At 37.2% G+C, this 17,940-nt stretch overlaps 1 protein-coding gene and 1 non-coding gene across 2 annotated transcripts; one reads left to right on the top strand and one right to left on the bottom strand.

The window, feature by feature from the left end:
• Window positions 1-4,018: 4,018 nt before the first annotated feature.
• LOC131310758 (coatomer subunit zeta-1-like) lies at window positions 4,019-7,911 on the bottom strand. The gene is made up of 6 exons (XM_058337953.1): window positions 7,807-7,911; window positions 6,434-6,593; window positions 6,137-6,284; window positions 5,960-6,037; window positions 5,016-5,100; window positions 4,019-4,278 (listed from the first exon to the last, which is right to left on the bottom strand). The coding sequence occupies exons 1-6, from the start codon at window positions 7,843-7,845 to the stop codon at window positions 4,219-4,221; spliced, it is 570 nt and encodes a 189-aa protein (XP_058193936.1). The 5' UTR covers window positions 7,846-7,911; the 3' UTR covers window positions 4,019-4,218.
• A 2,311-nt stretch (window positions 7,912-10,222) lies between these two features.
• Window positions 10,223-10,296, top strand: TRNAN-GUU (transfer RNA asparagine (anticodon GUU)). Its single transcript has one exon. It is a non-coding gene; the product is annotated as a tRNA-Asn (tRNA).
• Window positions 10,297-17,940: the final 7,644 nt, after the last annotated feature.

The following is a 17,940-nucleotide window of genomic DNA, read 5'->3' as shown; positions in this document are numbered from 1 at the left end:
AGGGTTGGTAAAAAGCCTATGATTATTTATTTGGGATTTGACTTGCCTAGCCAGATCGTAGGGATCCAGTGGGCAAAACCCTCAAAACCTAGAAAAAAATGTCACGTTAATTGATGATATAAACAATAGGTTACAAACACTTGTTATGCACAACACTCGACATAATTTGTACTCCACTTGATGAACCATTTTTTACTCGATTATATACTCCATTACACAGTTGGAAAATCACATAAAAATCTTTGCGTGTTTTTTTTTTTTCTTTCTGTTTGCGTTTTCTACTTGCGTGTTGTGATTTGGCCGATTTCTCGTTGATCATGAGGCAGACTTATATGAGGTAAAGTTGGGGTGGAATCATGCTATGGGAGAAGTAGATTCTCTGCTTTCACGTACACCCAATTGACTTGCCATAGACTTGTAAAAAAAAGACTTGGAAAAGAAAACGAGGTGTTTAGTTCGGAAAAGGAGGAAGAAGACGGGCAATAAGGACTTAGAAAATGATTTTAGCACTCCAATTTTTTATGATGGCACTCCAAAATTTATCTTTCAATGTATCTTATTATGTATAATTTTTACACTAAAATACAAGTTTTGAAGTGTTATAATAAAAAAATGAAGTGTCAAAATCATTTGCCTTACAAGCAACATTAACAGATGTTATGTTAATTGATGGTGTACGTGTTTTTAGTCCACAAACTACATGGATTTATGCGGTGATAAGTGAAAGTCAGGGATGCAATTTGCACATCGAGCAAATCACAGGGAATCTAAATGAAGTTTGTCCCTTTTTTTTTGAACTTCTTTTGGTTTTAGATTTTCTTAAACAGTGTACTCAGAAAATTATCGTAGTAGTAATTTTTTAGACTGAAGTTGTAAAATGTAAATGGGTAAATGTATTTTTTTAATTAAGCATTATCGGTCTAATCTTATTGATCAGGAAAAAGGGTTACATATATAGCACGCCAATTGTTAATAAGATATCCGCGTTGTCGTCATCTTCACATCTTATGTCTTCTCACGATTAGTTTAAGTAAGGATAATTATTCCTTTAATCCTAGCCGTCCATCTCGTTCGTCCCCACCTCACACGTTATACTTGATTGAAAAAGAACCCTAAAAACACTTCTCCCCACCGTTGTTCCGTCAAAACAGATTAGACCCTCCACAATTGACACCTCCACGTACGCCATGGCAGCTACTTCTTCTTCTCTAACCCTACAAGTTAGGTTCGGTGATGAAAATGGTCAAACACCGACCGAACCGAACCGATATCATTCCTAGCTTATATCCAACGTTTGGATTCCCATCGTTGGCTGGTTCTTGGAAAGTCACCCAGGGTGGCTTCCAACGTTTGAATATCCAAGGGCGGGTCTCTATCGAAGAAACAAACAAAAAACTGGCGTAGAGTAGTTTTCATTTTTTTTTTTTTGGTAAACGGGAACTTTTTATTATTTTTTTGAACAGGATAAACTGGAACTTCATTAAAAGAAATTAAGACAGTACGTCCCTGGAATATTGTTTCCCAATAATGTCTGCATAAAGTATAAATTAATAATACATGACGGAATATAAAAATACGATATGCATATCTCTCACTGAGATTGAAATCTCATTTGCGAGGGCATCGGCACATTGGTTGCCTTCGCGGTAGATACGCTTGAAGCAGATCTTTTCAAATCTCTCTCTTAAATGATGGTTGGTCGGACAACGAGGTTGCCAAATTGGAGTACTAAATAGGAGTACTCCGTATTATTATTTTAGACAGTAGACCCACGATTGATTTTTGTTCCGTTTCCTAAACGTGCGACCATCTAGAAAACGATCGAGGAAAGAGAAATTGATTAAGAGGAACGCGGTTACGCGGGGCATCCATCAATATTACTACATACTAAGTACAAGTACATGTGCTTTGCTTGCAAAACATCCAAACTCCCAATTATAATTTTCTAACTTATTTATGTTGTTTTTATACAGAGAGAGAGAGACGTGGGAGGGGTGTGAATATGGAGAAAATTATTTTATGCCTGTGGCAGTGTCCCAAATTTATTTTTCACCACACATATGTCATTCAATTCATAGAACAAGACTACTGCTAGCGTGCATTGAGCACGAGACAGGCAAAAAAACTAAGTTTTTTATCAACTAGCGTTGTGCCCATTTGAAATACGAAGCCGAAAAAAACAATGTGATTTTTTTTTGTCCCGTGCACCGAACGGGCATAACACTAGTAGTGTGTAATTAAGCAAGTGTATCTTGATTATCTGGTCATAAATGTCAGTTAAATAGATTTCTTTGTATAAATAAGTTGCTCAACAAACTTTATAAAATGAGTGATTCGGATCATAATACTACATGCAAATCTTAGTTATCATCGGACCGCAGAATCATAAACACTGCACATAGGGCTCTGATTCAACGAACCATATTCACATGACTTGTCCCGGTGCTATTCAGATATATTTACAAACACAAGCAACTGCCTGATAGATAGGTTTTTGACCTTTTGCAAAACTTCCACTGTGGGCTAATTAATTGATTGCTACAAGTCCCTCCCGATTATGACGGTGTTGTAACGAAAGTCATATAATTTGCGTGCACATGCATGAATGAGAGCGTAAGTGCGAACGTGCATGACAACATCTTTGAAATCTTACCACACTACAAAATTCGCGAGAGTGAAGATTAAGAACGGCATTTTAAAGGATTACACGACTAAGAGGCCAAGGTTTCTCGTTTGACGGAAACAGCCATTGACAAAGTCGCAAAAGTCTCATTCCATGTAAAAATCTAGTAATACTCCAAATGGGGACGACTCAACAGAAAAGAGGACCAAAGCATTAAGCAATATTCCTTGACCAAACTATATTCTAAGAGACAGTTCAAAAAAAAAAAAAACTATAGTCTAAGAGGCTGCAGCTTGACTTCAAAGAGGGCCGGCTCCATATTGTTGAACGTATAATCGGATTTTTATTAGTCATTTTGTACAAAAACATCATCATCATTAGAATGAGCTGGATTTAGCATTTTTAGTTAGGCTTATAAGAGTTTTATATCGTTAGGCTTATAAGATAGTAAGAAGTTGATATTTTTCCTTCTTTAAAAATGTGAAAATAGAAATATTGGCCCAGAAAAAAGGTGTTATTTTCCAATCTGATGAACAAAAATTGTCTAATTTAAGAATAAATCCCCCCCCACCCCCCCTATGATAGGTACATTACTCTCTTCTTCTTCTTTTCTGATAGTCAAGGGTGTTCGGACAGCTTACGTCCATCTCAACTAATCTTCTTCTCAATCCGGCCGGTCAAAGACAGGCCATTCACGCTGGAACTACGGAATTCACAATAAATTATATTTTTATTGCGATCTAACCCTAATAATCGAATAATGATTAATTATGTGGGGAGCAAAATAGTAAACTCACAAATCAACCGGATTAACCATTGGAGCTATAGATACATTACTCTCCTAGCTTATATGGACTTGTTGATATCTCATACTTGCAGATACGTAAAATTCGCATTGGCTCTACTTAATGGGGCCTCCTGGGGTGGGTTCATAAAGCAAAGCCCTGCACCTGTTTTGTGGTGTTGTTGGGAACAACCCCATAAGTAATGCCTGTCAAGCAAGATTGGGTCCAGATGATAGAAATATAGAAGAGATTTACTTATTCACGTACGGAGGGTTGTGATTTCCTTATTTACGGAGCCCGCACGATCTCGGTTTTCTGTTTTGGCTTTGAAACTTAGAAAGTCAGGATTTAAATGAAACTTTTCCAAATTGTCCAAAGCCGAAACAGACGTGTGCGATTCACCTCTGTAAACAATTATTCACGGAAAATTCCAGTAAGAAGTTTTTTCTCAATATAGAATGGCTATTGCCAGCCAACTGTCAAATACGCCAATGGTTTATGATTGGGTCACCAGTCGTTAATCCTCCTAGTAGTAGTATTAAAAAAATACTGTAACAACACCCTCTTCCTTCCTCCTCTAATATCCAATCATAGTGTAGCTAATTGCACCTATAACATTAATTATTAATCAAATCATATACCGACAATGCAGGGAAAAAAGTAGTAAAAACGACAATGGGATTATTAAGAAACCAATTATATAGTAGTAAAATTGGAAGTGAAATAAACAGCTGTCTCACCAAATCGCGAAACAGTTTTAAATAAAGAATGAAAGGAACTTGTTTCCTGTAAGTACTATGAGATACTACTTCATCTGAGAAGGGATCTTGTCAAATGTTCACGTGCTGTAGCCAAAGCTTGACTGAGAGTCTGTCGATGTATTGTTGAAGACTTCGAGTTAGATTACAATGGAGATATTGAACAATGAGAAAAAACTTCTTTACGAAGTAACCCATAAACAAAGATTCGTTCAAAAATGTTTTGGATGGTCCAAATTTTAAAAAATTATTCGCTAGAAGAGTTTAGTGGATAGTTTTTTTTTTTAAATCCGGACCATTGATTGCTAAAATGGACGACTGAGATTGCGCAAAGCCGTGAATAACTTGTTCATGGCTCTGTTGTTAATAAGTTTCTCTCTTGAGCAATACACATAGATGGTAAAATCTCAATTTAGGGGTGTATACAAACTCGCAAGCCCGCCCAACTCAATTTGCTTTTCTAAAGGTACATGATTGATATTTAGGTCCATGAAACTGGGCCAGGTAGAATTTTTAAACCCATTTAAATAAAATGGACTTGACAATATTTTTTGAAAACCAGATCAGCGCAGCCCGCCTAAGAGTTCTTTTGTTTTTTTGAAAACAAAGGGCTTGGATACCTATTAGTACCGTTATCTGGCCCATTGATGTGCACCCTCAGTTGTAATTTGCAAATACGTCTACCAATTTATACAAGTTGCACGACATAACAAAGTGAAGAAAATGTAAAATTTGGCATCTGTCAATATAGAGTGCCGGGGTACCCAACTGGTTTACTGAAACTCACCAAAATCTGGAGTCATTTCTATGGTCATACGGTTGAAGGTTATCGTATCTAATTTCCTTTACCTGGTCAGCCAAGGGTGCCGCTTCATCTCTGCTATGGGTCTCCACTTTTCCGGAAATTATATTGCCATCATTTTCAAGGATCATGCTGCCACAAACACACTTAAACAGTGAATCTTTCCTTACCGAAAATAGCATCTTCAACAAAAGAATAAAATTATTTAGTGCAAAGCAAGTAAATATAGGACAGATTAGTGCTGAGCAAGTAATATAGGACAGATAAGTCGTCTCCATACAAGGAAAATTGGCAAGGCTGTAAGAGTTCCCTATTTCCAGTGATATCTCTGAATAGTAAATACGCTAATATGCATGTGTCATGATATCCGAAATAATTCCCAGTATTGATTGAGACCAAGACAAAGCTGGAGATAGAAGGTAGAACAGTTACTTTAGCAAGAAATGACATGTTATGAATGAGAGAGGAAAAAGTTGGAAAGAAATCGATGGCTAGTGGAGCTGATTGGGTAAAATTCATTACTATTTAGGAGTCAGGACATCGATATTTTATAAAATGAATTGGAGGACTTAGTTATCCTGGAAATGGAAGGACAAATTTGAAGGGAAAAATGATTGGCTTTGCGCGGTAAGCAACAACACCTCAGCTACTTCTAACATGGAAGCAAATAAACATCACTACTACATGTGGAAGCATCAATGTAGGTTTCTGCAAACTAATCTTGAAGTTTGATCTCGAACGCCAATGAAAAGCACCTAAAGCTAACTTTTGGAGATTGTTGCACAATACACTTGCTTTTTTTTAGACCAATAAATTGCTTCAGAAAACACTAGCCAATTGGTGCAACGCTACTTTCTAATAGGGAATGACCAGCCTTTGAGTACCTAAAGCAAAAAAAATTAACATATTGAATAGGAGAACCTAAGGCTCAAAATCATGCGAAAGTGTATTGTTATTATGATATATGACTACAAAGGTGCATATTGCATACCCTCCATCAACCATCTCATCCAGGCATAGAAGAATAAGATCTAAATTCGCGAGTGCCTCTATTTTGTCAAAATTACTCCTATAACATGAACACCACTAGATTAGACAGCTGATCATAAACTGGAAACCATGGAATTTAGAACTGAGGAACTACGGTCAACATTATGATCAACACAACCTGAGGAGAAAGGAAACTGCATCAATGAATCCTTGGAGAACTGTGGCCAGGAATAGTTCATTTTCAACATCAGCTCCAATTACAAAGAAGTGGAGGTCTTGGACGAACTTATAGACAACGATATAGTTATCAAACATTGCAATATCCGCTGTGTATGGCAATATAAGTGTACATGAAAAAATATTAACGCACACTTATAACCAATAATCATTCTGCCAACATAAAAGAATTACACGCACATGCATGAGTGCACATAACACACACTGGCACGCAATAGGATTGCCTTTTTGAGCATACCTTCCGTCCGAGCATTTGCCTTTTGAGTTCTGGTAAACACAGACTTTTCAAAAGCTGATTTTGCACTAATAGTTGGCCAATCGTCGGAGTAGTACTTGACTGCTACACGCTTCCCTTCGGAATCCAAGAGAAGAATGCCTTTTATACTAGGGCAAGTCTCCTATAAAACTCAATCAAAGCCAAAGGAGTATATATGACCATAATCAGTTGCAATGAGAAGAATGCCCGAATTCTACTTGAGCCTAGTTTGCAATCCAAAGCTCATAGAAAAAGTAGTGAAATAACTCTTATCCAACCGTCAAGGTATATGTATAACATAACCAATATTGTGTTTGTGTGAGTGTTTCGTATAGGGAAGAATCGTATGATTCGTATCCAATAGACAAATACATGTAATTTCCCCAACAACTTAAATTTGCTGAACTAGTTCTCCAAACTTTAAAAATACCATAACCTTTCCAATCTACACGTCTGTTTTCACAAAGTTTATATATATTTTTGAGATCTATCTTAGTAGAGTTTTGAAATCTACAAAACAATTCCCTGAGGAATAGGTATTTTTGTAAAATTGCAATAGAAAGTGGATTATATAGCTTTCACTTTTCACTATTCAAATCAAACTTAAAGATTCAAAGTTTCAAACAACTTTATGAGTTCATAAACTTGTGAAGATTGTTGTACAGGCTCTTATTTCACAAACTTTGTATAGTTGGAATCCTCTCATGGAGATACATACCAATTGCCAGAGCGCAATAGGAAGTTCTGCCAGATAATAATACACAATGTGGAAGTCATACACATGCAATTCAGTATTCAAATCAAAACTTGAAATTCAAACAACTTTATGACTTCATAAAATTTATGAAATTTCTTGTACACGCTCCATTCGCGATGATCAAAATGCTCGCCAATTCCCATTGTGAATCTACAAAAGGTTCCATTTTTACATACATGAACATCGAATCTTAGCGACTGTGGTCCTATGTGTGTCCGAGTGTCAAGACTAAATTTCTACAAATCCACTTCCAATTTCAGCAATCACATTTATGACAAGTGAGCATCAATTTGTTAGAAGGTAAAACAAATGACGAAATTACACAAATCCTAAGACAACGGTACATCGAAACACGAGGGCATTAACCAATCTTTCTTATCTAGGTTCTCAACGAAGAAAAAAAGAACAGAGCAAATGAGGCTCAATGTAGTGAATTCAGCTTTCATTCAATGAGAAACAGAGAGTTTTTGAAATACATCATAGTACGATTAAGATTAATAGAGAGATCATCAATGCATTTTAGCAAACTCATTGTGAATCGGAATTTATATGAGAGAGAGAGAGAGAGAGAGAGAGAGAGAGAGAGAGAGAGAGATACTCGATAGAGGATAGAGCTCGCCATGGATTGAAATCGCATTGCGTTTCACTGTTTGCTTTGATGGTCGTCGGTAGGCTGTTATGTTATGCATGGATATATGGGCCGGATCCGGGCAATCAACGATTAGGTCCTGGGCCTGTGTAGTTGAAGCGTAGTTGGGCCTAATCAAATTCCGATATTGGGCTAAGCAAGCTGCTCTTTCCGCGAAAACTCTGGGCCTGTGTGTTTGATTACGGGGTAAATTCGTGGCCGGTCCCCAAATTTTACATGGGGTTCCATGCAAATCCTATTTTAAAGTGCTATCTCATCTAGACTTTTTTTTAAGATGCTTTTACTATTTTGTCCCATCACTTTTCAAATCCTAAGAATTCACACCCTCAAGAATTCACACATCTCAGAATTCACACCTTCCAAAATTCATACATCCTTTGTAAAATTCACATTTTTGCGGAATTCACAACCCTAAAATTTATATCTTTTTTTACTGAATTCACGTCCCATCTGCACTATTCATATCCCCAGAATTCACACCTCAAGAATTTACACCACGTTTCATTCTTGGGAGGTGTGAAATTCTTGCAAAATGACTAAAATTCACACCTCTTTTCAAAATTCGCACCTCTTTACACTATTCACACCCCAGAATTCTTGGGAGCTTGTGAATTCTTGGGGCTGCAAAGGTCCTTTGTAGAATTTACACAATTTTTCAGAATTTACCCCCTAAAATCATAAATTCACACTCCTTAGCAAAATTCACACGTCGCTGTCTGCACAATTTACACCCCAAATTATTTACTCACTGTTTAGTAGTGATCGGACTGACAAAGCAAATATTTTACTACTAATACTGTAATAGTCGTCACACTCTGCCAATGGAGAAAACTCCATCGCTGGAAACAAAACTACTACTATTACACCTTTTCATTATTACGTACTTCTTTTTTTGTTGTTTTTGGACTACCATTATAGGAGTGCCTGAAACAAAAAGAGAGCTCTCTAGTGTGTGTGGGGGAGAAAGAGAGAAGCTGAAAATTATGAAGAGCAGGACCCTCCGCTTCTCTCTCTACAACCTGTTTACCTCCGTCTCTCCTCCTCCGCCCCCTCCTCTTCAAAACTCTAGATTTCCTCTCCATGGGACTCCTCCCCGTCGACCACGCTGTACAATGTAGGAGACGAAGTTGTGCGGCTTTTCAATTCGAGCGGAAAAACTTTTTCTGAATCGCCCTAATCTGTCTCTTCCCTCTTCTCTTGCTCTCGATTTTTATTTGAAACACTTTCTAGTGGAAAACGCTCGGATCGGTAGGATCCGTTTGATCGCGGCGTTCGAGGATTTGATCTGAGGATCTGATTATCGCGTTCGTGTGTAGGGTTTCGGCTGCTGCCGAGAAGATTGAGGGATGGGTTATGGACGCGACCAAGGTTGTGGTAGGGTATTTTTAGTAGTTTACTTAAAACAGGACTTACGTGAAATGAGTTTGACATGCAGTCGGATTGGACGGGTTTGGCCATGACAAAAGAGGATTGGCCAGTAAGAAGTCCATTACGGGTATCGTATTGGAGTGTACATCAGAAACACTACTGGGTGGTTTGGGCTAATAAGTCGAATCACTTATTTTGTTGTTTTTTTTTCTTTTATTAGTTGGTTTTTTGTTATATTTTTTTTGAATTATTGCTTCGTTATGATGAGAGAAACTTAATAAGTAAAAAATCATGATCGAAACTTAATTTTTTTGAATAAAGACAAAAATATTGAATTTCGATCGCAATTTTTTGCTTCTTAGATTTTTCTCGTTATGATGAAGCAATAATCCACACACAAAAAATTGACGAAAAACTAACAAATGCAATTTTTTTTGAATAAAAACAAAAAATAATTCATTTGACTTATTAGGCCAAATGACCGATACTCACCTAAATAAATATGGATCAATATACATGCAATATAGAACCTCACAAAGTAAGTTGTATACATTAATACTATGAGGAGCGGCCGGATTAAAAAATCCTTCCCTTATATTCCAATGTCCCCTCTGTGCTCTACTCAACTACCAATTTCGAATGTGGGTTCCTCCATCGTTGTGAGTTTGTGTGCACAATTGTTGTGTCCATAGCATAAACCGAACTATGAAATATTCGGTGTCAGTCCTCTGCATACGTAGCTGGAACTGGAAGGTGAGGGGGGAGGAAGACGGACTGTGCCTATTTCTATGGAATTCTCCTTGGCATTTTCAGTATAACTAGTTTTATCAGGCATAAAACAACTTTGTTCATCTCCTCACACTTGTTTTAGGTTCGTTTCCTTGGCGAAAACAAATGGTAAAGGTTTCGGAATTAATGTATCCCAGTTCCACCGCACGAGTTCAGATGCTAAATTATACTAGTATATTTTATATGCTCAGATTAGAGGGCAGCAAAAGCTGGAGTAGCTCAGTTGGTTAGAGCGTGTGGCTGTTAACCACAAGGTCGAAGGTTCAAGCCCTTCCTCTAGCGACTTCACTACTTTTTACTGTACCATTTTATTTCTTGTGTTCTTCTTCTGGTTGTGAGTAATTTACCTCGTGGGTTTTCTTCTGTTACCTTTTTAGTTTTTCTTATTTCTCTCCACATTGAATGGTTTTAGGAAATCTCTCTCGATCTCTCTTTCTCTTTAATAACCAAAACACGTATGTGAACCCCAAGAGATTGGCCTAGACTGCCTAGGGGTGAAAGCAGATTGCTAAGAAAATTTTGCGGGAACAAATTCTTGAGCGAATCAATTAGGGCCTAATTGGGTCGAACATCCTATGACATATGGCCCAATTGTAATTCAACAATCAGGACATATATTTGTGAGAGTGGGCTAAACCGCTGAATCATCAACAAGGGTTCTAAAGTTAACAATACAAATTTTTATTGGCCCCGAGATTTAGAATGTTTGACTTTCGTGGAATTCGAATTTGCAACCCCTTTGGTCCAAACCCTTCGGTCAAAATTCTTGAAACTTGTGTGATCTCCACAAAACTAGGATTATTGTTTCTTTGAATTGCAAGACACCTCACCTCCAGAGGTTACTATGCCATCCATTTGAAAAATACATCAGAATGTTGTTGTGGCTTACTAGCTGCTTCTTTTTCACCCTCACAAACTTTGATGGGAGGAAGACTAGTGGAAAATAAAAGTGCAACTCACTCTGATAAGGCTCAAAATATCGAATGTAGTACTCAGTAATGTACACTTCATCCACCAAATCAATTACATTAGTACTTAATAGCGGGAATTTCGCAAAAGTAATACACACATTACGCTTACATCCGGACGAGAGCCCACACACAATGTGTGGGGGAAAATAAAAGTGCAACTCACTGTGACAAGGCTCAAAATATCGAATGTTGTACTCGGTAAGGGACACTTCATCCACCAAACCAACTAGTACTTAATAGCGGGAATTTCACGAAAGCAATACACACATTTGTGCATATGCTTACATCCAGAGGAGAGCCCACACACAATGTGTGGGGGACAATAAAAGTGTAACTCACCGTGATAAGGCTCAAAATATCGAATGTAGTACTCGGTAAGGAGACACTTCATCCACCAAACCAACTAATAGTACTTAATAGCAGGAATTTCGCAAAGCAATATCACACACAGTTTTATATACTCTTATTACATCCGGACGAGAGCCCACACACAATGTGTGGGGGAAAATACAAGTTCAGCTCACCAGGACAAGGCTCGAAATCAAACACTGTACTATATAAGGGCCGGGGCATGTTCATCCGGCCAGTCAACTAGTACTACTTAATAATTGAACTTTTGACAGGACCAGTCGCACATACACTCGCATGATCTGTGTGCATGCGCAGTTGTTCAATTGCACATGCCTTGTGCTTTGCATAATTTGGTACCATTTTTGCCTTAATTTGGATATCCTGGTTTTTGTGTCGTACTTCAGCATTAAAATAAGATTTGGAAAGAAAAATAAAAAAAAAGAAAAGAAAACTTGTTCCTCACTTTCACCTCATATATATGATCATCACTTCCTTGGAATCACAATTATGCAGCTGTGGTGTGTGTAGAGAGAAGGACCACGATTGTCACCATCTCTATCATTTGCTAATTGATGTATCATAAACCACCTAATCATTATACCGTCGAGAAATTTCAACGTTTAGATAGACGTGATGGTGAATATGAACGTTAGTTTCTTTCACCTTTTGAAAACAAGGTTTCGTTCCGAATAGACCAGACGATCAATGAAATGATTCGATCTCGAGTCTATTTGATGTAGGACAAAAGTGGAAAGTTTCTATATTTTATTTTTATTGCTTTAGAATAAGATTTTGACGAGGAGCATATTCGTTTAGATTTGAATTATTAACTTCTCGTATTGGGTTTGATTTTAATTTCCAATTTTATTAGGATTCTTGGTCTACAAGAATTGGAATTTTATTTTAATTAATTAGGAATTATTTTTTCTTTAATGTCGCTTGCTTTGGCATAATTTAAAAAAGAAATTCAATAGAATTTCTAGGGTTAGGATCTTATAAAAAAGGTTTTAACCTAATGTTTTATTCAACTTTTCATCAACATTATTCTCAAAGTTTATCTCTTTTCTTGTGGATTCAACAACTGCTCGTATATTTGATTATTTAACTCATTTGGAGTAATAAGCTAACTAATCTCTTTGTGAATTTGTTGCGTCACTATTTCACAACAAAAAGGACATATTTCAAGCACATTTACGAAAATATATAGAAGGGAAAAAATGCAGAAAAATCTTGCACATGAAATTACTGCATAGCCTGGAATTATAACGAATACACATTTCACACATTGCTCCAATTTGAACCTGGATGATCATCTGTTGGCTTTTCTATGCAATGAATATTCAAAATACCCTGTTTGTGTTCTAAGGTTTTTCTGTGTGAAGGAGAGTATGTAGAGGTTCTACACCGGGAAAAAAGTTTCAATGCAATGATTATTTGTAATGCCCACTTACATGATGTAAGCCCCAATATGTGCGGGTCTCACCTTATGTGGGAGAGACATTACTAATAACTGTCGCATTGAAAATTTTCTCCTACACCGGGTATCCCCACGACAAATATGATCTTAGCTTAATTTTCACATGATTCAATTCTTTCGTGATCTTGGCTCTCGTAAACGTGAGTTTTCAGGTCAAACAACATTTATCCTCGTCTTATCGAGATTGCTCTCATATCTTTTCCCGGCCCATGAAAAAGGGTATCTCGATCGGAGAGGGGACTTGATTTGGGGTGAAAGGTGAAAGATCTAGGTTTTGAGTAAAGTAATTAATGGAAACTCTCCCCATTAGGGCAGGGGAGGTTGCCAATAAGAGATCGAAGGAAAGCATTTTGGTGGGGTTTCTTCACTTTCTTGCATTGCTAGCCGTTTTCTTCTCAACCCTTTTCTTATGAAAATCTATTTTAAGCAAAGAAATTTTAAGCATCTTGAATCAAAATTCGAATATCAACCAGATAACACCCAAGAGGTCACTACAAGAAAAACTGTCAATACCGGCGTTTGAAAAACGCCAAGAAAGATCCGACAATTACCCCAAGAAAAGTTTTAGCGGGGACGCCAATGTCGGCTTAGGTTTGTGGCGTTTAAAAAACATCGGCAAAGATCTATGGCGGCGTTTTTCGAAAAAAGTCACCTATGCCTGCGTTTTTTGAAATGCCGCTAAAATAAGCGTGGGCAAAACCACTTTTTTTCTTGTAGTGGGTGGAAGAGTTGGTAAAGTAGCCGAACTTAAGTGTTCAACTTTTCCAACGCGGCGTCTAGCTAGTTCAAATCAGACATCTGCGAGAGAGGTTTTGTTTTGCTCTCGCCTTGGTGGGGTAGTATAGAAACTTATGAATATGGACTATGGTCCAGCCCAGGGGGAGATAACTGCATTGTTCTCCTCCTACTTCACCCTCTCTTTTTTCGGTAAACATCAAAATGTCTTTACAATGGCAATTTATTTTTTCTGTATTAAACTTCACATAAATGTACGGTGAATAAGAGTGTTGAAGTACCACTGCCACCACGTGGAGTCCTCCGCACCACGTACATATTGCCATCCCTCCCAATCAACGGCCCACTGGGACTACACGCAGTTGAGCGATGATAATTTAATTTCTACTATACGACGGTCGAGCTAGATTGTGGTAAAAATAGAAAGTGAATTCACGCACTTCTATCTCTAACCTGAGATAGACTGAGACCTCTGAAGTATTCAAGTTTTTGAACTCTGTTGGGGCTCTTCATGGCAATATGATCAGATTCATATATACCCCATAACTTGTGAATTTACTGTGAAAAAAGCAGTCTATATATATCCTCTTCTAGTTTCTGGGAATTTCACAGTTTCACCTGAAAACTTACCCACATGATCAAAAAGCCTGTCTCTCTCTCTCTCTCTCTCTCTCTCTCTCTCTCTCTCTCTCTCTCTCTCTCTCTCGGAGAAAAGACACAGAATTTCATTTCCATATATTCTCTTTAATGTACTTTCACTGATTCCTCTCTGAGTCAAGAAAAGAACAAAATTCACCCAACCCAAATGTACCTCTCATGACTCAACAGATAAAGCAAAAGATACGGCGTGTATTAATTGTTGCATGTGCAAGAAAGAATCAAGAATGAATTTGGCTTAGTCTGTTTTTGGATTGTAGAGTGTTGTTCACGTGATTTTAGTTGTCTAAAAGTGTTTTTTAACAATTCCGATTTAACAAAGCTCTTGTAGATAAGAGTGAGCTTCATTTTTTTTAAAATTTGAACCGTTTAATGCAAAAATGAATGACTACGATAAAATGACATAGACCTCTAAAGTTGGGTCCATCAAGAATCTCTATTTCTCTTAATATTTCTTCCATCGCAAGCTTTCAAACTATCTTCCGATGTGTCTTTAGTAGTAGTTATTTTGCTTTCTAAGCAAAGTAAAACGTAAAGAGATTAAGGGGGTGTTTGGGGACTTCTTTTTCCCATTCTCATTTTTGCCTTTTTAGATTATCAGTATTTGGCAGCTCATTTTGAAAATGTGTTTTAGAAAATACATTTTGAGTACCTACTTCTCATTATTGGGTTTTGTTGTTTTGGGTGTTTGGCACCTCATTTCAAAATGAGTTTTTTTTTTTTTTTTTGCTCGGCCAACGAAACTATTACTGTATAAAAACTCAAACCGGATACATCGAGGGTGCTCGAGAGAAAAAAGAACTACTTACTCGAGCAACCAAAAAGAAAAGGCGAACTAAACAACACCCTCCAACTGAAAATTGGATGGTGAAACACCTTACAGCCAAGACATTTTACAACTTAAACAATCTAATTCCATCCAAAAAAATCCTAAAATCCTCCACCGAATACATCTTTATATTGAATTTTGCCTTTACCCACATTGCAACTCTAGTTTTAATCAAATCACCCACTTCCCCAGAGCTTGTTGTAGCATTGTTGAACACGTACGCATTTCTTACCAGCCACAAAGACCACAATGTTGCGAAGAAAGTAGCTTCCCATAAGTGTTTCTCCCACTTTCGGAACCTACTGTCACACCACCAAATAAACTGGTCTTCCAAAGATGCAGGGCACACCCACACTACATGCCACCAATCCAGAATCCGTGACCAAATATCCCAAAAAAATTGGTAATGCATGAAAAGATGACTAGGAGTTTCCAAGTACTGTCACATTTCAAAATGAGGTTTGGCATAATGAGTTTGCTCATTTTTTTGGGTAGTCCAAATCATGCATTTTGTAAGGATTGTAAAATAACAAATTTACGCAAAAAAATCAGCTTATTCAGACATTGATAGGTATGTTAAAAGTTGAATTCTAGACGAAAAAATGGATAGTCTAGATCTATCAACTATTTTTTAAGTTAAACTGTCCATAGTCGTTCATTTTTTCGTCTAAAAACTCAACTTTTAACATACCTATTGATGTCCGGACAAGCTGATTTTTTACATGAATGCATTATTTTACAAGCCCTACAAAATGCACGGTTTGAATTACCTTAAAAAATATGCAAATGAAGCCCATGGAGGTGGCGAAAAATCCCATTTTCCGGGTCATCCGGACAGAATATACACTCAAATGTAAAACATGCTTTCTTACATTTTCCATATTCCCACCACAAAAAGAGCATCGCTTTATGTTAATTTAACCTGTTAACTACAGTAAATTTTGATATGTGGTAACTTTTTGCTGATATTTTTTTTTTAACCTTTTAAATGCCACCTCTTTTAATAGGAAAGGGAGAAAGGTTATTCATACTTTGTTTGGTTTGTAATTTGAGTAGTATTTTTGAAAAATAATGGAAGAGAGAGAAATGAAAGTAATAATTACTGATCAGTGATGCACACCATTTCCACTGTAACTAGAGCCACATTAGGTCTTAACAAAAAATACATTTGTCATAACACCAAGAAGTAGGCTTCGTAGTCAAGACTTGAAATTTAGCGATTATTCTTTCGGAATGTCTCAGGTTCAAAGCTTCTTAGGTGCTATTAACTTTTAGGAAGGAGAGATGTTGGCTTGTATATGATTGCTTCCTGATGCTCTCCATCTCCTTCTCGATGTACCTTTATCGAGTTTCTAATAAAATTCTTTTGCCGATCAAAAAAAAAACTTTAAATAATGGAAAATGATAATGCCAAATTGTTTCTGTTGGTGCCAAAATTCTAATGCATAAAAGGCTTGTATCCTGTGCAGTGTACAAGACTTTTATGCGTTGGAGTTTTGGTACAAACAAAAATAGTTTTGGCATTATCACCACCTTTTTCTTTTAGAGATTTTTACCACTAGGTACAAAAAATCACATTTTAATTCCTAGTATTAAGGTAAAATACATACATGTAATTCGAGCCCCCACTAGATACATTTCAATTCTGCATCCGCCACTGCATGTAATGTGATGGAGTGAGTTTTTCTGCGAGTGTTTACGTGTGGTTTTAGAATTATTGATCAAACACCTATTCCATTTGCGATAAGAAGCGCTTTTTCCTCGCTTTCTTAATTAGTGTAAAGAATGTCCGTAAAGATTGCTATTGAGTTATGCTGTAGTTGTCATTATTGGTAGAAACCTTAAAACCCTTCTGATCATGAGACTCAGATTTGACTTTAAAAATCACAAATATGTCATAGTTGATGGGGTTGACTGCAATTTTCCACGAAGTATTTAATCTATCGAGATAAACTCGTAACTTCCTTTCTCTTGAAACTTAAGTACACTTTTGATGTTGTTGGGCCGAAGGCTTCTTGACTACAGAGTACTTGTTATTTTATTAACAAAACTCTTACAAGAATTAATAGCATTTGCTTTGGGTACGATTCTATCACCCGCTAAATTGAAACAGTGGAGATTTTGTCACCATTGAATTGAAATCGCAATCGCTAAGGCGTCCTCAAAATTCAGGACAATGCTATGCTAGCTTAAAACAAAAACAGAGAGGGTGGGGCAGGCACTCGATTGCATGGAGGACGTATTGAAAACACATAATCACAAAATAAAACCAGCAGTTGCATTAAACCCGTTTGTCCATATATGATGATGATGATGTTTTAATCCTTGAACGGTCAGATCCGTTTAGGGGGGGAAAAAAGTCGGTCCCCTGTGATGGGGCAGCCGTGCACTGTATGTTATCCCTTCTACTGTAGTACGAGTAATTATTTCTTGATTTTGGAACAAAGTCACGTAATGCCTTAACACCATTATCCACCACAAAATTTTGTGGGGTTCTTGCATATAGTATAGGATTCCGTAGAACTGTGTGAATAAAGGTGCTGGGGTTCTTGAATAAGGGTGCTGGCAGAGCTGGCTCTGAGCTGAAGCTCGTGTTACGGCGCTTTAGGCCTTCAAAATTTTTAAAATTTGAATGGCCCCATCCTACTTTTTTACCTCTTACAACAGTTCAATAAAAGGGTTTTATTTTTAATTTTCACTTTAAACCCCCGAACAATGAGGGGCGGCTCTGGGTGCAGAGCATCATGCGTCGGTGCTCGAAAACCACCAAATAAACACCACAAGAAAATCAGGATCTAGTAATGATCAAAAGCGTCACAAAGAACACAAAAACCGTCGCTAAAGGCTATACCAACAGTTACGATTTTGACGAGCATTGGTACAAATTTTTTTAGTAACGTTTTCTT

Source organism: Rhododendron vialii, chromosome 12a (assembly GCF_030253575.1).
Source record: "Rhododendron vialii isolate Sample 1 chromosome 12a, ASM3025357v1".
NCBI classification, from domain to species: Eukaryota; Viridiplantae; Streptophyta; class Magnoliopsida; order Ericales; family Ericaceae; genus Rhododendron; species Rhododendron vialii.
Note: the sequence above shows the minus strand (reverse complement) of the source record. Positions and strands in the feature narration are given on the sequence as shown.

Coding starts and splice junctions, on each gene's coding strand:
- LOC131310758 (XM_058337953.1), bottom strand. CDS start 7,845: ATGCGATTTCAATCCATGGCGAGCTCTATCCTCTATCGA. Junction 6,038..6,136: donor GCAGTTTCCTTTCTCCTCAG/GTTGTGTTGATC, acceptor TTCATGTTATAG/GAGTAATTTTGACAAAATAG. Junction 5,101..5,959: donor GATGAGATGGTTGATGGAGG/GTATGCAATATG, acceptor TGTTTGTGGCAG/CATGATCCTTGAAAATGATG.